Source organism: Symsagittifera roscoffensis, chromosome 2 (genome assembly GCF_963678635.1).
Source record: "Symsagittifera roscoffensis chromosome 2, txSymRosc1.1, whole genome shotgun sequence".
In the NCBI taxonomy this organism is placed as follows: domain Eukaryota; kingdom Metazoa; phylum Xenacoelomorpha; order Acoela; family Convolutidae; genus Symsagittifera; species Symsagittifera roscoffensis.
In genome coordinates, this window is record NC_087063.1 from 85,468,392 (window position 1) to 85,490,790 (window position 22,399).

Below are 22,399 nucleotides of genomic sequence, written 5' to 3' on the forward strand. Positions count from 1 at the left end.
GTGAACCTTCGGTGGAAAGGTGGACAACTGAAGTTGCCCAATGGTCCAGCCTCAAAAACTTACTTCTCAAGTCAAAACTTATTCATTTAAAACTCCTCGAGTTAGACTTGATTACCCCATTTATTCTCGAATTACTTATTAACTCAGAAACTAAATTCTAGAGTATGCCGGGATGTGAGTACCCAATTTAGATTTCTTGAGTGTGTTTTATGTTGTGAGGTAAGGAGAGTCTTGGGTCGATGTTGTGTAGAGGAAAACACGGCTTGGGGAGAAAATTTAACTCAATAGTTATCTGAAAGACAACATCTTATAAACGTCATATAAAACAATTACATGACATTCACCCCCACTTGTTATTGGATGTAATCCTTCAGGTGTGCCGGCGGTCGTCGCGGGCGCGTTGATCTGCGGACCTCCGGTCCGGCAAATGGTGATACTGGCGTTGATTTGGGAGTGGTTACTGGTGAACTGTCCTCTTCTTCAGCACCCTGCTCGGTCGTCACTGGGATACTGCTGGTTTCCTCGAGGGTGATCGTTGGAAAATGTTCCATGGCATTCGGTAAATTCTTCACTGGGGACAGATGCGGGCTCCTGGGTTCTGTAGCGTCCGTTTGGGCTGGAATATTGCGCCGTGACAAATCTTTCGTCGAGACAGTGTCAATACGTCCATTTGGGAATACCACTCGTGCGAAATGAGGATTAATGACCTCCGAGATGCTGACGGGTCGTGCCTGCAGGGCCTCCTTTCCGCGCACAAAATTTCTCAGATATGCAGGGTTGCCGCTGCTCAGGCACTCTGGAAGAGAGCAGCCAAGACCGGCTCGCCGCGGGAACTTGAAAAACCTGGAATGGGGCGATTCATTTGTGGCAGTACAGAGGAGTGCACGCACAGCAGCAAGTGCTTCTGGCAACACAGATTCGCACATATCAGCACTTAAATTACGCGAGTGTAGGATACACTTAACAGTCTTGAATATTGTGCCGTTGTATCGTTGTACGGGTCGTTCTCGAATGAGATATGCCATTTCGTGAGCAAAACTGGTCGAACTCGGAAGAGAGAAACTGGCTGCCCCGATCTGTGTGAATAAATGCTGGACACCCAAAGACTGAGAAAAGTTGGCGTAGACATGCTATAATGGATTCGCTCGTAATCGTTCTGATACCAAATACAAAAGGGAATCTACTGTATTCGTCAATTACGGTTAGGGCGTAGCAGTTACCGGTCTTTCGGGCGGCGAATTTTGGACCGACAATATCTATGGCCAGTCTCTCAAAGGGTTGTAAAGCTCGAATTATTGACGATGCACCAGGTTTGTAGAATGCCGGTTTGACTTCTTTGCACGTATCACAGTCCTGTATAGCCTCCTTTACTTCTAAAAGAGAGAAAGCTAGATTATGACGTCTCACGAACTCCCACATACGGACGACGCCCGGATGCTGCAATTGGCAATGTAACGTAACACATGGGGATTCTTTCGAGATAGCGGAGAGTCTGGATAGAGCGTCCGCGCTCACATTCTCGCTGCCTTTCCGATACATGATGGTGTACGCAAATTCTGACAGCTCTAACCTCCACCTCTTGAGTTTGTCATTTTTAATTTTTGACCGGTGTTTGGAGAATATGAACAAAACCGATTTTTGATCCGTTTTAACAACCGTTTCGTATGTTCGAACAAAATGCCCCCACTTCCGAAACGCCTCAACAATAGCCATGGCCTCGCGCTCGACTGACGATTGCATCTGTTCTGAAGTAGACAAGGTTCTAGAGTAGAAAGCCAAAAGGCGACCACCTTGTAATAATGTTGCCCCTAGTGCTGTCCCAGATGCGTCCGTTTCGAGGAGGAGCGGCCCGGCGCCCGCTATAGGTATAGCCAGAGATGCAGACGCAATGCCCTGCTTGAGCGAGTCAATTGCATCGACACAGTTCGGGTTCAAAGGAAAGGCACCCTGTTTCTGGGCCTCTAGTAGCGGCTTTACTTTAAGTGAATATTGTGACACCCATTCCGCGTAGTAAGCAAAGAAGCCGAGTAGCCGTTTCAGCTGAGCTGCGGTGTGGGGCACTGGGTACTCCATGAGAACACGTAAGCGTTCAGGATCCGGCTTCTTCGAGCCGTTTTCAATAATGTGTCCCAGCAAGGATAATTTCCTGGTTCCAAATGTACATTTGTCCATGTTGAGCGTCAGGCTTTCCTTTTCCGCGGCTTTCAAGAACGCGTGTAGATTCCGGTCATGTTCCTCCTTTGTAATCCCACCGATATAGAGGTCGTCGAGGTACGGTTTTGCGCAGCGCAATTGGTTTCTTTCAATAAAGCTATCCATTATTCGCTGGAATGCTGGGACGGCGTTTGTAACACCGAATGGAAGGCGTGTGAATTGGTAGAATCTGGCCCCAACCTCAAAGGCTGTGATTGGTTTGTCACCTGATCGCAACGGTATTTGGTGGTATGCGGATTTCAAATCTATTTTGCTGAAATAGTGAAAAGCGGCCGCAAGAGTAAGCATGGACTCGACATCCGGAAATGGGTATGCGTCAACGTCGGTGTATAGATTCACTGTTTCGAAATAGTCAATTACCATTCTCTTATTGCTTGGTCCCTTGACAACGAAGGCCTGAGCCTGCCAAGGTGAAACAGACAGCTCAATTATTCCGAGATCCAGAAGCCTCTTTACTTCAGTTTTCATGAATAGCGCGTTGTCAGCAGAAACTCGTCGAGATTTGGAAGAAATTGGCTTAACGGTCAGGAGCTTGTCAGGAAATAGTGCTGGAGGCTCGGTTGTCATAATTGGGAACATGCTGCAACATGCTTTCGTACACTGATCTCGTTCTAAGCTTATTGGGGGAGTAATATCGGTATCACGTCCTCCCAGGTGGAAAGTGATAGGTGGTTTTGGACCGCCGAGGTCAAGATAAACCGATTGATGGCTAGCAAGAACGTCCATTCCGATGATCAAATCGGCAATTAACGACTCAACCACGTGTAAGCGACAACAATAAGATTCTGCCTTTATTGTGATTTGTGTGTCGATGAAGCCAAGCACATTCAATTTGTCGCCGTTTGCTAGTTTGGTAGATGACTCAACGTCGGTTATAGGCAATTCAAAATTCCGTGCGAGCTTGAACTTGATATGGCAATCGGTTGCTCCAGGGTCAATCAGTGCAAGTGCTTGATGAACGCCACCAATCAGTACCTTCTCATAAACGGTCTGTCTCGCCTCCGTGTAGGGAGACAATGCACAGAGGACGGATGCTAGGGATCCTTCGGATTCCTCATCCTGCAACGCGGCTGTAGTTGGAGTACTTGGACGAGAAACAGTGGCCCAATGCCCCAACTTCTGGCACTTATGGCACGTGTCGCGCTTTGCCGGGCACTTGCTGCGTATGTGAAAACGAAAACCGCAGTACCCACAGTTTGAGTTGTTTGAATGTGACGCGTTATTTTGGCTTTTGTTTCGGCTATTTCGGTGGTACTTCTGTGCAATCGCCCCTGCAACCTGTTCAGGCTGGACAGCCGAAACGGAGTTTGATTGTTCAGAGGTTTCAGCGCGGAATGACCTGGAATAATCAGTTGACAGATTTGGTGTCGTCGAGTTCAAGTAACCTCGCTCGGACATGATCGGACCTCAATCCGGAAACAAGCGCGTCTCTAAACAACAGTTGTTTATGTACATATGCTGTAAGGGGTTTGCACTCACAGAGCTCGACGAGAATCTTTAGTCGCTTGATAAAGTCAGGAATGCTTTCGCCTTCCTTCTGCCGGCAGGATAGCAGCTCATGCCTCGCAAATATGACCCGTGTCGGTTTCTCGAACTGCGCGTCCAGGATATCCATGGCGGCGTCGAAGGTCTCCGCGTTTTGTAGCAAGGGAAACAGTTCCGAGCCGGCGTGAGACCTAAGGAACGTGAGTTTGTGGGTATTCTCAACCACCTCGTTGATGGCTAGCCCGTCGATGAAGATGCGCTTCCACCATCGCCACTGCTCAGGTGTGGGATTGGTGGGCAGCTGCGGAGGTTTGAACTTCATTGACACTATTGAGTTAAATTGTTGTGTAGAGGAAAACACGGCTTGGGGAGAAGCTTTAACTCAATAGTTATCTGAAAGACAACATCTTATAAACATCATATAAAACAATTACATGACAGTCGATCCATCTGAAATGGATCAAAGTTCCACTGTCTAATGAAAAGTAAATATACGGATTGTTCCGACCCTGTTTTTAATGGCGTCCGCGTGTTTTAGATATTTTGAGACCTAAGTACGGGGACGTTCTTATTTTCTAGAGTGGGGGTATTTTGGTAGTGGCCTTTAATCTGTAACAAAGGTTTTAGTCTCATGTCGCAAGTGAACAAAATTGGGTCCGACCTCCTGAGGTAGAAAAACACAAGAGATAGTGCCGCTGACTCTTGAGCCAATGGTTATAGTGCCTATTTTTCTTAACCTTATATGTGACCCAGAACAGGCGACTGTTAAATAGTATTTTTGTGGCGCTCCTGGGTGTTTTTACGACATCAAGACTTGTGACATTCGACCAGAATGGCCAAAATGCAATTTATGCAGGATTCGAATTTTGAGCAGTAAGCCTTCCGAGTTGATGATTTCGAAGGATTAGCGACGTTATTGGAACGTTTAGCCAAACGGTGAGGGCTAGAATATTCTAGTATTTTAAATTTTCAAAAATTCGAATGATGACGTCACGTTTCTGAGAAATGCTGAAACGGCCATTTTAACAAAAAAGCGAGTAAAAAACAGAACAACTTTTATCTGCGATTGCGAACAGTACGAAAATCGAGATTGGAAAACGACAACGAACTACAGAATAGCAGAGAACGCTCCGAGTTGCAACTATTGTGCTGCTACAATAGTTGCAAGGCCGTTGCCAACAACGGTGAAGGGTGAGAACCAGCCTTCCGGATTAGCAAGAAATCAAGAGTAAGGAGCTTGATTCGGCGGATTCAAGAATCCGGAAGGGTCTCGGGACGGAAACTTTTATTAACTCACATAAACTTTTAGCATCCTGTCATGTCCTGACTTGAATTTAACTGATATTTTGATTAGTTTTGACAAGGATGAGGTGCTAGGAGTTGGGGGAAAGGGTTGATCCATCTTCGATGGAGATGATGATTTTTATCTACTGAACAAAAACAATAGTAATATGATAAGTAGTAGCCCTGTTTTTAGGAGTGACCTCGTGGTCTGGGGATACTGAGACCCAGCCATGAGCTCACTAATTTTGCATGTAATTCAGTTAATTTGAGCGTTCTGGTCGAAGCCGGAGAACAGTAACGTTTTTGTCGACCCGATGTAAGAAAGACCACCGAAAAGTACTGGCTTGGTAGAGACGGTGAAAAACATGCAAAGCTCTGTTTAGACGCTGGCCAGTCGTCTTAAGACTTAGTTTTGTTATCCGTCGATATGTATCTTCCGGGCGAATGTTACATGTATGTTTTTATGGCGCTCCTGGGTGTTATTCTTTCATAACATCATGACCAGCGGAACCGTTAACGAGCACTCCGCGCCGAGCGGATGCTCACATTAACGCCCTTAATAGGCCTAAACTGCCGGGGCGGAAGGGTAGTTCGGAACGCGGAAGCCTTCCGGATTACCATAAATAGTTTTTTAACCTAGTTAAGACCGAAAATTCACGAACCAGGAAGGGTGGGGGGAATCATGAACCCCTCATCCCCTGAGTGGTTTGTGACCAAAAACACTTAAAGATATCAGCAAAACCAAACAAAAAGTAGTATAGTACCCAAGAAAAACAAAAAACATAAAAAATAACCGAAAAAACCAAAAACAGTAAAAAAGTAAAAAAATCAGTAGAAATCATCCCCCCAGACAAGATGTGATTCAACCCCCCCGTTTGTTGTTGATAGATATATTGTTGTTACAGGCATTTATATCAGTCAGGATCGTTACGATCAATTTTGTAGCCCGTTTGTGAGGCTTGTACTGTAGGGTTATTTGAGCATTTAAGCACGTTAATGATAAATTGCGCTCAATCCGGAAGGGTCAGCTGATTTGCGCTCAATTCGGAAGGGTCTTGGGTGAAGACCGATCCGGCAAGCAGTTCAAGGAGCAACAAGAAGGGGCTCAACGACAACAACAATCGACTGTTGGGTATCGTTAACAAGTTTTGTATCCCTTTTGGTACAAAAAGTAAGATAGTAATCTGTGGGGGGCTCGACAGTGCTGCACTGTAGTGACCCTTCACCGAACTGCGAATATCCGAGTTAAGCACCTTAATTCGGATAATAAACAAACCCGGAGGGGTATAGTATTACTAATATTATTATTCATATAGCCTATATTACTAGTCACATATCGTTTTTCAGTGAAAAACAACGAAAACAGACCGGTTTTTAGGGTCAAAATAGCGATATTTTGATCCCCCCACAAGTCGCGATTTTTGAGATATCGATATTTTTTGAAACGGAAAAAAGCGCTAAGTTAGTGTGTTACATCGTAACTGCACTACTGTAATAAGTAGAACCGGTTAACTTTAGTTCGGAAGTGGTTGGAACTAGTTTGGTACCAAAAACCAAATTTTCCCAATTTTTGATAGTAAGAAACACTAAAAATTTAGAAAATTTTTGGAAATTTTTGAGGTAGGACAGTAAAAATAGTTGTTCGGACAACGTCCACTAGTGAATCTACAAGTCTTAAAATCCGCTACCCGAAAGCCTTCCGGGTTGCAGAGAAATCGAACATAACGTGTTTGATTTGGTGGATTCATCAATCCGGAGGGGTCCAGGTAGCATAGTTTTTCGCAAAATTTTTCTACAATAGCGTTTTAGATTGGGTCTTTTGCATTGAACTAGAAGAGTATAGGCCTTCTGAGCTCGGATCAATAATTTTTAGGTCGAAAGGACCAGATTTGCGGAAAAAGTTAGGCGGAACCTATAAGAGAGAAAATTTTTTGAGTTCGGAAAAAAGACGTTTTGGTTAATAACTTTGGAACTACTGATCATATCGAGTTGATCTTGGTACCAATAGATCAGAAATTAGCTGAGCTTACTAATAGGATCAGAGATTTTTCGGAAAAGCGAGCGAGAAAATTTTTTGAGATTGTTTTTAGCAAATTACACAAATCCGGAGGGGTACACCCTTCACGTTTTATAAATTTTTCTGAAAAACCCTTATACCCCTACCAAAAGTTGATAGCGATTGAACTAAGTAACTTAGGACAGTTCTAGACAAAAAGGGAAGGCTGAAGGCACAAGACAACCATAATAGAGTCGAAGTTAGGCAAGTGATAAGACCCTTCACCGTTAGTGTGAATTGTCAAATAAGTGCCTTAACTTCAATCCGGAGGGGTCTAGGAAAGGACCCTATACCCTTCCCAGTTAATTCAAACAGCATAAAAGTAACGCAGAACGTATCCGGAGGGGTATAAGCTGAAATTAAGAAAACTACAAAAAGCTACTTTGACAGAGCTAAGGGCTCCCAATCCGGAGGGGTCGAAATTTTTCAAAGTCAGAGGGGTCCGAATCCGGAGGGGTCTACTTTCCACAAAACCGGAGGGGTCCGAATCCGGAGGGGTCTTATAGTTGCTAATTCCGAGGGGTCCCAATCCGGAGGGGTCTATATTCTGACAGTCCGGAAGGGTCCTATTTGTGCCATTCCGGAGGGGTATCATTTTATTAAGGACTTAGGTAAACGAAAGAAAGACTAAAAAGCGAGAGGTATTAGGTTATTAATACACAGGCTAGGTATCAGTGACTGCACTGGTAACTTGCCTCTCAAAAAGAACCAGACTAATACAAAACAGGTCCGAACTCGGATATTCGCGACACTAAGTCTAAATTAAAAAGAGCGTGACTCATTGGTGTGGATTGAAACATAATACGTTTTTGGGAAAAGTAACTGCCCTGAGGATTTTAGTAGGTCTAGCTCGGGCAGTCCGAAGGCAGATAGGTAACACAGTACTCGGTGGGTGCAATAGACGCCCACTTGAGAAAATTACTGCCTTCAAAGTTTTGTCTGTTTGGTGCAGCACCAAGCAGGGAAAGCTTTTTCTTTAAAAGACAGGTTCGACTATTGTACTGCGACCGACTAAGAGTACAAGACACATAAGATTTTTTTATATATACATTCATATTGTGTCAATATATATATTTTTTTGTTTTTGATTTTAAATCAACTTAAACTGTGCTTGATTGGGTGGTGACTACACTATCTTTTAAATTGACTGATAACATCATATTGTGCTAGTTTCCAGATCTTTGGACCGATAATCGGCTAGTGTGAATAAATTTTATACAAACTGTACTCTGACAACATACAGGGATTCGTGGTCACTATTTAATAGAATCTGGTGAAATTTATTGTGTTGTGTCATTATTATTGTTAATAAAACTATAAGGTCTCTAGCAATTGAGTCAAGAGTAGGCATAGGAAAGTGACAAATAAAGAATGAGTTTAGACAAGTCAAGGATACCAAAACGAGGTAATAGCTCTAGGAAATTCATACCTGAAAAGCAAAGAAAAACGATGACCGATCCTTTTGTGGATTGGATCAAGCGAACCCGGTCCGATAAAGAGGGGACGGTTTCAGGCAGAATGGTTGAAACGAGAAGTCAAAAGACCTCAGAAGAGCGAAGAGAACTGTTAGAAGTGGAGGTCAATACGGACCATACCATGAACGACAACCAGGGAGTAAATGGACTGGAAGGGAGAGGCAGAAGGCTGGCGAGTGAATCTACTCCGGTAGAACAAGGCCATGATTTTGCCACTTCCACCGGGACGTTGGATCGAGAGGAGATGTCGGAACTGTCCGACATCTCAACTGAAGTAACGGCAACTAGAAGATCTCCGACAGACAACACTATGATGGCAAGCGGAACTGGAAAACAATCAACCTCATCATCGTTCTCAGAAAGAATGAAGAACACCTTCGGAAACATCTTTCCATTCAGCATGGGAGGAGGAGCAGGAAACGATGGGGAGTCCCAGGAGGAAGAGGATGAAGAGGAGCAAGGGGACTTTGGATCTCAAGTCAGTCTCAATAGTTCGATCCAGGAGAGTGAGGCACACGTCGGAAGAGAGACTGGAACCATGGATAAATTTGGTGTAGTGACAACGATAAGCAAAGAGGCAAACACGCCGGGCCAGTCGAAGGACTTCACGATTAGGACAAGTTCGGAGCCACAACTTGAAGAGAGTAGAACCAGAGGGCTTGGCAACGCGTTAGCGGATCCTGAAATAGATAATGATAAAACGTCAAGACAGAGAGTCAAGGCCCGGATCTCTACCAGCACGAAGCTACCTGGGACCGACAGAGTTACACCACCACTAGTGACGCCACTCATGGATAACGGGGCAGCACTAGAGGAAGCCTTAAACAACATAGTGGGCAGTTTAGGAGAACAAAATGAACAGATGTCGATAAGGATGAGTGAACTGGAAAGAGCAGTTCACATTGAAAGAGAAAGTCTGCGGGAAGAAATAAACCGCAACAGACAAGAAGTTGGCAGAAGCGAAAAACGCTTGAAAGAAAGAACGGACGAACATATGACGAGGAACTTGTCGCGAATGACAAGAGAGGCGGAACAGAGGGAGTTACGCTTAAGAGCCGACATGGAGAAGTTAAGAATTCAGCAAGAGCAGTCTCTTGGGTCTCTTGACACAAAGATAGACGCGATGATGGAGAGGCGAACGCAGGCTATCATGGATAGGTTGGACGGGCTACTAAGCAGCAAGAGTGGACCAAAAGAAGGAGAGCCGAACTCGGGAGGTCCCAGCAGGGAACCGAGGGTGAACTTCAATGAACATCAAAGGAGGAAGACAAATGGATCCACTAGAGGCAGGGGCAGTTCATCAGGCTATGCCACAAGGGGTAATACAGCATGGGGCCCGAACAGTAGAGCAAGTTCAACGGGGAACAGACAAACCTCGAACGAACGACCAACGCAAAGCACACATGCGACCGGGAGAAGCGATTCTGGCAACATGGGGCATACAAGCCCGAGGAGGAGTCACATGGGCCAAGCGGGAAACGCTCATGGTGATTCGGATTGCAGGGATGCACCGCACACAGAGCCTTCGACAAGGTGTGAGGACACTCAGGCGGGACACTCAAGGGATGCTACGGCAATGGCCACAGCATTTGAACCCCTGAACAGGTCTTTGGAGACATTCCTGACGCGGTTATCTAGAACCAATGAACGCAGTGAAAAGTCCAGAAGAGTCTTTAAGAAGCCAAGATGCTACAAGGACGAATCTGATGGCTGTATTGATACCTGGATAGAGGTAATGAAGCTGCATTTCGAGGAAGAGGACTTGTCGGAGAGACAGGAATGCAGCGCGCTCACCAGCAACTTAGAAGGGACAGCCCTGAACTGTGTCATGGCTAAGAAACAGTATCAACGTGACACTGCTGAGAAAATCTTCGAAATCTTGTTAAACCGTTTCGGATCAGGGGTGCAGGGGCACCAGGCGATGATGCGCTTCGAGAAACGGAGGCAACGAGAAGATGAAACAATAGACAAGTTTCTCGATGATTTGGAAATGCTGAGAAGACGCATCCAACCGGATGAGTCAAACCGAAGGATGAACCTGGCCGTAGCCTCAAAATTCATCGATGGTGTGAAAAATGATGAACTTCGTACGATGCTAGCAACGCATTACACACCACTATCAACTAATGCGCCAACACCGGAGGAGTTGAGGCTCAAATCAAAAGAGTATCTTTTGTTGAAACCTCCTTCGAGATCTGGATATTACAAGAACAATTATGGCAATTTTAACAACGGACCAGCTAACCAAGGGAACAATTGGTACAAACCGAGGGATGATATGGACAAGAGACGTTCTTGTGCTAATTGCAGTTCAACAGACCATCATGTGTCAGCATGCCCAGCTTACAAACAAGGCATGAAAGCAATAGGCTTTAGCCTCGAGGACGAAGATGCGTCAGAGTTGGATCATGAGGATTTCATGAGAGGAGTGATTGCGAAATTTGGCCCGAGGTGTTTCTTTTGTAACTTGGAAGGTCATTTTAAATCAGATTGTCCGCAATTCTGGGATGCAGTGGCAGACATCAAGCATCCAAGGCATGAAGAAGCTTTGTCAGGAGTGAAAGCAAGCAAGGCTCGACTTTTGAGCGAAGCAGAGGCACGCAGGAAGGACAAACCTCAAGAGCTGGCGGCAAAGAAAATGCAAGCAGTAACAGAAGAAGCACGTGAACCGGAACCAGCAACTGCGGCCGATGACTTCAAGATCGATTATAAGGCAGCCGCAAAGGATGCTCTAAATAGAGTACAGCAGGAATTGGTGACGAAAGAGATCGAACAAAAAGTGAAACTTGAACTGGAAAAAGAAAAGCTTCAGGAGCAACTGAATACCTTCGAGGCAATGGAGTTCGAGGAGACGAAAACACCAAGCAGTTTAGATATGAAACTTAAAGTGATCTCCGGTAAGAGGTTCGGCATGGCGCCGCAGGGAAAGAAGATACAGTCGATAATCTCAGTGGCTGGACACCAGGTAATAAGAAATTTGAGTGAACCATCAGAGTTCACTTTAATGCATTTGGACACATATGCAGATTATCTGAGGCAGGTGGAGCCACGCACTGAGTCGAGAGCTGTGCGAGCACTACTAACGACGGGTGGCCCTCGCATGAAGAAACTTCATGGACGCTACTTGGAGGTCTATGGGCCGTATCAAATAATGCTGAACGTGGATGGAATCAGCAACTACACCAGGACTTACATAACAACAGATGATGACCAAATGGGGCAGATCTATTTGGGTGAAGAGGAACTCAAAGTCCGCAGGATAGGCCATGACGCCATGATGGAACAAGACGCGGTACATATTGGATATGAAGCAGATGTGACAGCACACCTGCTTGACACCAACGGAACAAAAATCGGAGTCACAGGGCTTCTGGACACAGGCGCGGTGGTGAGTGTGATGCCGATAAAAACCTGGGAGAGAATGGGCTTCACGCGGGAAGATCTGATTCCTACGAATCTCCGACTAGCCGCTGCAAATCGAGGAGCTATCTACGTAGCCGGAAGAACACCGGTGACGGTCCTTCACATGGGAGGACGGAACCTTTGGATGAGCTTCCTGGTGGTAGAGAATCTGGACGACGCCGACCAATTCATCTTGGGCAGAGATTTTGTCAGGAACTTTGACGTGATGATTGACTTGAACAACGGTCTAATACGGATTAGAAACCCGGACCGAAAGTATGTTAAGAGACCAATTAATAGGATAATAACAGACGAGAATAAGGTACCAGTTTTTTTGGATAGAAAAGTAAAATTACAACCAGGACAAGCTGTAGTAGCAATTTTTAGAATGAGAAATTTAAATTCGTTAAGTGATAGCAAACAGGTTTGCTTAGTACCGAATCCAAATAGTCAGAGTTCGGTGATTTTAGGCCGGAGCTTCTCGGTAACGCGAAACGGACTGTGTGTCAGTGTGTTGTTGAACACACTGGACACCACGGTTTCAATCCAGCGTGGAAAGAAGCTTGGTTACGCATTGCCGATGAGGACCGACTATGAAGAGACACAAAACTTGAAGAAATATAGTGTGAAAGACTGTCCTTATCATGCGAATAAAGATAAAATCTTAAAGAGAATTAATGAATTAAAATCTATTCGTAAATTGTTTTCAATGAAATCCGAAACGGACGACGGCTTATCAAGCTGCTCGAATTTTCCGGAACGCCCCTCGTCATATGAACTAGATTCTGACAAACCGGTTTTGCCAGAAATAGAACATTTAAAAGGAAAAATAGGTGAGGGAGATTTTGAAAAATTGCGGGACCTCCTAGATCGGAACGCCGAAGTATTTTCAAAACATAAGGCGGACATCGGTTGCTGTAATTTCGTCGAACACGAAATCGAACTAGAAGAGGGCGCCGTTCCCCATAGGGAAGGCGCAAGGCGAATGACGCCACATAAATCAGAAGCGTGCCGAGCGGAAATAGAAATGTTGCTTGAATACGACATGATAGAACCCTCGAAATCACCATGGGCTTGCGGAGTAGTAATGGCGAAAAAGAAAGGGGGGCAGCTTAGATTTTGTTGCGACTTTCGTTACTTGAACGCGGTAACGATTAAAGATGCGTACCCGATACCGCGAATAGACGAGAGCCTATCCAAACTTGGTGATGCAAAGTTCTTCACCACATTGGACTTGGGTTCTGCCTTCTGGCAGGTTCCTCTGCGAAAGAAGGACAGGGAGAAAACCGGATTCGCGTGCGAATTGGGGTTGTACCAGTGGAAGAGGATGCCCTTCGGCTTGTGCAATGCAACAGCAACCTTTCAAAGGCTGATGGCTCAGGCTTTGACAGGAGTGACCAAAAAGTACGGGAATCTCTTGATGTGCTACGTGGATGACGTAGTCATAGCGACACCAACCCTGGAGGATCACATTGATCGACTCGATGAGGTCTTCGGATGTATGAAAAGAGCAGGCTTGAAATGCAAACCATCGAAATGTGAAATCCGTAGGGATTCGATCAAGTACCTGGGAAGAATGGTGGACAGGCATGGTGTGAGGCCAGATCCAGAAGCAGTAGAGGCTGTGCTGACATGGAAAGCTCCTAGAACGGACACACAGCTCATGAGCTTCCTAGGGTTTGCCAATTACTACCGAGAAATCATAAAAGGATACGCGGACAAGGTGTACCCGATGCAGAAGCTGATGCGCAACAAAGGGAAAAAGTTCGAATGGAACGATGAGGCACAAGTTGCTTTCGAGAACATAAAGCGGGAACTGTGCGAAGCGCCAGTGCTGGGCATGCCTACAGAAAAGGGCATGTATGTTCTTGACACAGACGCATCGGTGGTGGCCATCTCAGGAATATTGCATCAAGAGCAAGAATGGAACGGAAGAACAGTCCTCCGTCCCATTGCATACGGCAGCAAGTTCTTGAGTGACACAGAGATGAAATATGGCGCACCGAAAGCAGAAATGTTTGCAGTAGTCACCTTCGTGGAAAAGTACCGTGCATACTTGGGGAGCGCTCCCTTCAAGTTACGCGTGGACAACAGAGCGTTATCCTGGTTGAAGACCTACTCGATGGATCAGAGTTATATTGGTAGATGGATAGTAAGACTGGATGGCTACCATATGATAATCGAACACAGGATGCGTGATAAACACCAGAATGCTGACAGTCTCAGCAAGAAAACTGAGTTCTATGAAAGATTGGAGCAGAAGCAGGCCAATCAGGCGGAAGTAAAGGAGGGATTCTCGTTTCTGGACAAAGAAACTTATGAAGCGCTTCCCTTAACGAGATGGTTGGATAAGTCTGGACATCCAATTCCGGGGCATCCTGAGTTACCTGTAGAGAAAGCAGCCGAGATAAAGATCCTGTCAAGGGAGGACCCGGTCCCCTTGGATTTGTTGCTGCGCTCGAACCTGGTGCAGCAAGAACTCTCTCGCATGAATATAAACAGCCTCTCATTATTGGATAAAACGGTGCAAGTCACACCACAAGTGATGCGGATACTGGGTGGATTGTTAGAAAGAGAAGTGACCAGAGATGACCCCGAGTGGACAGCAGCAGTGGCATCGCTAACAGTCAGTGAGAAAGTGAAGATCATGCCGTCCAGACAACAGCACGAAGAGAACAAGAGGGATTGTAGGACAATAGTTCAGCAACTAGTATCCTCAATACCCCAGGAGATTTTAACCAGTACTTCTTACGGACAGAAAGGACAGGAGAGCGGCAAGCAAAAGAAAACTGTCACCTTTGTAGACCGGGAAAAAGAGGGTGAAGAGGTAGAACAAAATCTGCTGCAAGACTATTTGTCCGGGGAGAAGGATGAGGAGAAAAACCAGCGATCACAAGATCAACACCCGGGACAAGAAAATTTGTCCGGGGAGTCCGAGATAGACGAGAAAATTCCTGATGAGAAACAGGACCTAGAGAACAAAGCTTTGTCCGGGGAGTTCAGATGGATGCGAAGGAAATACGGACATGATCTGGAGGAGCGTGCAGTCTCTAGCACAACACCTTCGACGGATGATAAGTCAGAAAGCTCGAGAATGAACACCTATTCAGACAGGGATTCGACCTCGGGATCAGAACTGTCAGAACTGGCGATACACACGCTACTAGTGGAAACTCGGGCGAGAAACCTGGACAGAGAGGTGTACCAGGATCCTGACAGTGATCGCTACCTAATACCAAGCGAAAGAGTCTTTGACAACGCAGCGGATGACTTAGAAACGATAGCGGTATCGAAACGTTCGATAAGCCTGTTGCCGCAGAAAGAGGTAGTCAGGACTGATCTTCAGCCGTTTCAACAAGAAACACAACCGTTGGCGAAGATTTGGTGCGTTAAGATGGAAGAAGACACACATCAGCCCAACGAGCTGAACATTCAGATGAGAGTCATGAAGACGTACTTGAAGGCGAGATACAGACTCTCGGACCTTCTAAGGGCGCAGAGAAATGATCGCATGACAAGCAACCTAAAAAGGTGGATAGAAAACGGTGCACCTGACAAAGGTGACCTGGAAGAAGACAGCTATAGGATCCTGAGACAATGCTTCATGCAGAAGGAGGGGAGATTATATCTGAACAAGGACGGGATCGTGGCTTGCAGGAGAAGAGAAGAAGACAAGGTCTTATACAAATATAACGCGATAGTGTTGCCGCAACTCTATCAGACAGAACTATTATTCAGGTCGCATGATCAAATGGGCCATCAAGGGATCGACAAAGTGTATCAGAGGATCCTGAAGCGCTTTGAGTGGCCTGGGATGAAAAAGGCATGCGAGAAATGGGTGACAGCATGTCTGTCATGCCAACAGGTCAAGGATCCTAGGAAGTTGCGATTTCCTTTACAATCAATTGAGTCGTCTGAATTCAACGAGGTGGTGCAGATAGATCACCAGAAGATATGCATGACAGACAGCGGTTACAACCAAGTCTTGGTCATGATAGATCACTTCACGAAGTATGCAGAGGCCGTGCCCTGCATCACTGCCTCGGCGGAAGAGACATGCGACCACCTGATCAATACGTGGATAGCAAGACACGGATGTCCAATGACGTTTCAATCGGACAATGGAACGGCTTTCGTAGGCGAGCTTACGAAAGAGCTTATGAGACGGTCACAAGTCGCTCAGGCTCACTCCACGACATACCACCCTCAGACGAATGGCTTAGTGGAAAGACAGAATAGGACGTTAGTGTCGATGCTGAGGGTATATTGTTCCAGGTACATGACCGATTGGGACAGATACCTTCCACAGGTGATGGGAGCTTATAATAGCACGCAACACTCCACCACTGGGGTCAGTCCACACATGATGCTGACGGGACACGAGAAGTCTTTACCCTTGACATTCTTCTACCCAGAGTATGAGGGGAAGAAAACATCTCCACAGGTTTACGTGAGGGATGTGATCAGACGTCAACAGGAGTTGAACGATCTGTGTAGACGAAATACTCAGCGAGCACAGGCAAGGCAGAGGAAAAGATTCGACAAGAAAGCAGCTGGTGCAAAAGCCTATTCGGTGGGAGACTACGTATGGGTATTTCAGAACGTTATACCACCGAAAGGAACAAAGAAGCTTCTAAAAAAGTGGAGGGGACCCTTCATGATTACGGAGGTGCACCAGGAGGGACGCTTTTATAGACTGAGTACTGGCCGGGCCGCCCACTACGAAAACATCAAGCCACACAATCCATCGACAGAAGACTGGTGTATACCTGCAGACCTGGAAGAAGGGGATTATTTAATGATAGATCCTGCTTGTGAGGTCAATGAAAAGGGCACCAGAGAGAAGAACGATGGAAACGAGGTCGTAGAGGAAGGTACGGATACACCATTGGACCTGGATCCAAACGAACAGATCGAAGCGGAAGATGAAACCTTACCCTACGCAGAAGAGGATTGGCGGGATCCCGAACAGACAGAGGTTCCCAAGAACTTGGAACCAGATCTTCCGTTCACGATGCAGACTCGTCAGAAAGACGGGACGAGACTAAGAAAGAAATACAATCCTTACGGTGACGACTTTGTAGTGGATAGGATAGATCTAAAGAAAATAGTGGAGGAAGTAGTGGGTTTAGAGGAAATAACAGTGTCACAGGACATTGACATAGTCGATGATCACAACGATGAGTGGGTTGACGACTGGTCGAAACCCGAGGTGGAGTTCGACGATGAGCAACAGCAGTCAAATGAACAAGACCTGACGAACCTGCGTGTCTTAGAGTGGCTGAACGAAATGACATCAGACCCTGAAAAGACCAGCGTTACGATTCAAGACGTAGATCGCGAAAGCGCGAAATACATTAAGACCGAACGAGATGATCCTTCCTGGGCTGCCCAGGAAGGACAACTTCTCATTCCAGCTTCTAATCTTGACTTAATACCCGGTATGCGATCGACGGGGACGCCGATGGATATTTTTGTCCGGGGAGTGGGGGTAGGACTTACCCACACTGAAAACTTGATAATAAAAAAATTGAGAATAGCAAGAGAAACAGGAAACTTAGAAGCAGAAACAGGCGAAGAACCTAAGAAACCTGACATAGGCAGGGTAGTTGAGTCATATTTTAATTTACCAAATGAATATTCTAGTAACATAATACTAACAGACAGTGATTTCATACTCACAAACAGAACATGTGCGGTAGCTATCACCGCAGACATGAGTTTTAGGACGGCGCTAGCGGCAGATTTTAAGAGGGAATATAAAAACGTGGAATTCCTTTGGAAGCAAAGACCAGGGATAGGGGGCGTAGCAGCCTTACCCCCGGCGGTGTCGCAAATACCGGGAAAGTACTTATGCTTCCTGGTAACGAGGGCGACAGAGAAGCAACACGTGGACCCAGAAAATCTAGTCTTGTCTTTGACGAGGCTGAGGGACTTCCTTGTGGAAATGGACGTGAAGGAGCTTTCGCTTCCAGTGTACGATCCAAATAGAGGAAGACTGCATCCTCGTGAACTGTACGCGCTTGTACACGTGATATTCTCTGATACGAACATACAAGTGTATCTACATAAGAAATATTACTTAAGTATAGGCTGAGTGATGAGCGAGAGGGTGTTAGGCCAAAGACCAAGTTGCATGTAATATGTGATATGTGTGTTATGTTATGTTATGTTATGTTATGTGTTAGGTTATTAAGATCATGGGTAAGTAGGGGTTAGTGACCATGAACAACTAAATGACGATCTTGGGAATAGATCCAAAGTTTGGACTGTCCAATCTTAGGTCGGATTCCAAAATTTAAGAAACCAATTGATTTTAATAAATTTTAGGATAAGATAAATATCTTTTTATCTGAACTGTCTTTAAGCAAATTTTAACGATATATATTAAGGTGAAACTGACAGGTGTGACAGTCGTGATTCCTTTTCTAGATCCTGATTGATCATTTAATTGCTCACTTGAGTCAAAACTTGAAATCGAAATCAAATCAAACTTGGAAAGAACAGTATGGACAATTTGAACCTGAAGAATTGGAACCCATGAAAAAGATAGACGAGATCAGGAGATTCTCCAACAAGGAGTTGAGGCTCACTAAAGAATCTATGGGAGCATTGCCGAAATCCAGTGAATACTGTGGACCGATCAAGAAGAAGTCATATAGCTATGTGTCCGGGATCATAGGGATAGCGTACAATCCTTTCCTGAGTGAAGACATACGTGATTGCTTCTTTGATTATGAGCAGGCGGTGTTACTAAGATTCTGGACGTCCAGAATTGTGACGACTAAGAGCGTTAACAATCCACAGGCCAAATTGGGATTGGTCTTGGAAGAGGAGGTGACTGCACCTTCAGTACCAAAATCCGACAAGAGAGTGGAATTTGGGTTGGGATTCTCAGATGAATTACTGAGAACGAGCTTGATGGCAGTGTGGGAATTGATGAAGCCATCGTGGTGTCCTAGTCCCAACGCTGACTCAATATTACGGGCGACACAGGACATACAGAGGGAACTGAATGCGGACTGTAACCTGCGTGACCTCAACATCATATATAATGTGATGATAACAGCCTCTAAGAGCAACGGAGAAGATGGAGTGGAGTTGCCTGGCTGGGGACCAGAAGACTGGGTCAAACCTGGTAGCTGTCTGGCGGAAGTCTGTGGACTAGAGGGTCACGTTTGTGGAAGTCTAGACTGTGTGAAAACCCTGGAGAAACAACACAAGCAGTTGACAGTATTGTTTGGAAATGTAGTGATGAAAGCAAGAACGGAAACGGAACTGATAGCAGATTGCCATGGAGGAACCGATGTGAATCTGGTGACAGCACTAGGATTCTACAGCATGTTTGGTTCTTTAGAGTCACTATTGAATCTAGAACAGAAACATGAGATGGTCACAGCCATCAGCGTAGAAGTATTCCCAGGAGTTCTGCAGACTGAGCAGAAGTATATAGGAAAATGGAGGGAAGCAATCGAAACAGAGATGAACATCAGACACAGCGAAACTTATTGTAGACCATCAGGAGCACGATATTTGGTGGGTTCAACGTTGGCTCCAATGTGCAAGAGCAGATACCCTGTACATTTCGTGGCTGTGGACGTGAAGAGTACAAGAATGATTGTGGATCAAGCTTTCTCAGTGCCAAAGTGCGTGAGATTGGCGAGAATGTCTGAAAAGTCTTACGAGTTACTATGTAAGATGTTCTCAGCAATTCCAGAGAGAACCAAAGAGGAGTTGGAGCCAATACTAGGAAAGAAGTTCATGGGATATGTGAGCGGGAACTTCAGTGACTTTGAAAAACAGAAACAGAGAGGATCAACTGTCACAGATTACAATGCAGTAGATGAGAATGATGAAATCCACCGAGTGATGATGGAAGTGGAACCATTGCTGGAAGCTTCAGGAAAACGCAATTGGAGGAGCATCATGTTGACACATGACGAGTTTCCTTGCCACTGCTTGCTGCAGACCTGGTGGTATCCCAAGCGTAGTAATTTGGTGTTGATCTGGGACTCTGGAGAGCTGCTCTCCATGGGTTTACCAGATTCATCACAGCCCATAACAATAGTGATAGTGGGAGTTATGATGGCGATACGATGGCTGGAAGCTCATGTGAGAGAAAATAATAGACAGGAGGCACCGACGAGAGAACAATTGCAGAAATTAGATTGTCTAAAAGATTTAGATCTTTTTGAGACAATGTGCAAAGTTCTAAACATTCCGATGGAAGTGAAGAAGATATGGGCAAGAAAACGATTGATGCCATGGTTCAGAGCTAACATGACTGCATGGTTGTACAAGTATGCGAAAAAGCATATGTCGAAACATGGCAGAGTGTACAGTGAATATCAGCTGGACATTGGGGCAGGAGCTTTCAAGCGAGCTTTCGTGACCCATCGGAATGCAGTGACCACCGCTGTGAAAAGAATTTCCAGGACGAGCGAGCATAGTGGAAATGAGAAGGCAGAGATGCTGAAAGAAGATTTGGAGAGAAACGTGACGTTGTGTCTCCACAACAGCTTCTGTAGAAACAGAGAATCAAACGTGGATCCCCTACCTTGCTGTAAACAGAGGGTGGAAGAGCAGAAGTGTTGGAGGACGGCTTCCAACAGCGTCAGGATAGTCAATGACGTGCTACAAGACACGGAAACCGAGAGTGCGGAGTCAGTGTCACAGGAGGAGGAAATGGAGCATTGACGAATGGTCGAGAAAACAAGAGGCAGCAAGAAAGAAAATTAGAAGAATTTAGAAGTTTTAGAACTTCTAAACGACGAAAAAAGAAGAAAACAAAGGGATGATGAAGAAAAGTTAAAACTCAGAATTGTTTTATGTGTGTGAAAAACTCAAGTGAGAAACCAAGCAACCAAGTTGTAATTGAAAACTGAAACATTTAGTTGAGTTTTGGAATTGTTGTATTTATAAATTTGCATTTTGGTTTTAGTTGAAGTGGCTTTAGAGACACTCACTTATTATTTATTTAGAAAGGCTTGAGGGAAGAGTATATTTAAATATTCCAGCCTGCATGATTGTTTTTAATCACTTAGGAAGACTGATAACTTTGTGGTGACATGAAAAACTTGAGTAACTTCTTGAGGAGGGAGGTTGTTGCATTGTTCTTTCTAACCACAAAGTTTCTTAGTTTTAATACTCAGGACAATAGACAAGCAAGATTTCCGAAGGGAAGGAGCATAGTAGGATAATTTTAGCTTGTTGGTTGGCAGGACTGTCCTGCAAGCCAACACCTTTTAAATCTAGGAGAAAAAGTTTCAATCGGGACATTGACACTGGAAGTCAGAAAATATGTTTTATCTTAAGTCATATCCTCAATGTGCAGATTAATGAAAAAATTTGAAGGCTATAGTGATGTAGTATGATGCCATTTATATTCTGCAGTGAGTCGATGTGACGTAGATAAAAGTAATTTCGTGCATTTTGTAAATTCTGTTCGATGACACTGTAACCATTTAGAACATTGCGCGATTCAATGAGGACATTGACCGGACTGTCCGGGGAGTATGTGACATTCGACCAGAATGGCCAAAATGCAATTTATGCAGGATTCGAATTTTGAGCAGTAAGCCTTCCGAGTTGATGATTTCGAAGGATTAGCGACGTTATTGGAACGTTTAGCCAAACGGTGAGGGCTAGAATATTCTAGTATTTTAAATTTTCAAAAATTCGAATGATGACGTCACGTTTCTGAGAAATGCTGAAACGGCCATTTTAACAAAAAAGCGAGTAAAAAACAGAACAACTTTTATCTGCGATTGCGAACAGTACAAAAATCGAGATTGGAAAACGACAACGAACTACAGAATAGCAGAGAACGCTCCGAGTTGCAACTATTGTGCTGCTACAATAGTTGCAAGGCCGTTGCCAACAACGGTGAAGGGTGAGAACCAGCCTTCCGGATTAGCAAGAAATCAAGAGTAAGGAGCTTGATTCGGCGGATTCAAGAATCCGGAAGGGTCTCGGGACGGAAACTTTTATTAACTCACATAAACTTTTAGCATCCTGTCATGTCCTGACTTGAATTTAACTGATATTTTGATTAGTTTTGACAAGGATGAGGTGCTAGGAGTTGGGGGAAAGGGTTGATCCATCTTCGATGGAGATGATGATTTTTATCTACTGAACAAAAACAATAGTAATATGATAAGTAGTAGCCCTGTTTTTAGGAGTGACCTCGTGGTCTGGGGATACTGAGACCCAGCCATGAGCTCACTAATTTTGCATGTAATTCAGTTAATTTGAGCGTTCTGGTCGAAGCCGGAGAACAGTAACGTTTTTGTCGACCCGATGTAAGAAAGACCACCGAAAAGTACTGGCTTGGTAGAGACGGTGAAAAACATGCAAAGCTCTGTTTAGACGCTGGCCAGTCGTCTTAAGACTTAGTTTTGTTATCCGTCGATATGTATCTTCCGGGCGAATGTTACAACTACGGGATCACACCCACATGACACAGCTCCGGGCTACAAGCCCA

At 45.0% G+C, this 22,399-nt stretch overlaps 2 protein-coding genes across 2 annotated transcripts in view; one reads left to right on the top strand and one right to left on the bottom strand.

Annotated features, from left to right (window-relative positions):
- Nucleotides 1-22,399, top strand: part of LOC134840728 (uncharacterized) — a 486,809-nt gene that overhangs the window by 294,245 nt on the left and 170,165 nt on the right. The gene's annotated exons all lie outside the window — the stretch shown is intronic.
- Nucleotides 354-4,021, bottom strand: LOC134840039 (uncharacterized). Its single transcript, XM_063855667.1, has 3 exons — nt 3,777-4,021; nt 1,221-3,553; nt 354-904 (listed from the first exon to the last, which is right to left on the bottom strand). Exons 1-3 carry the CDS (start codon nt 4,019-4,021, stop codon nt 354-356), a joined length of 3,129 nt encoding a protein of 1,042 aa, XP_063711737.1.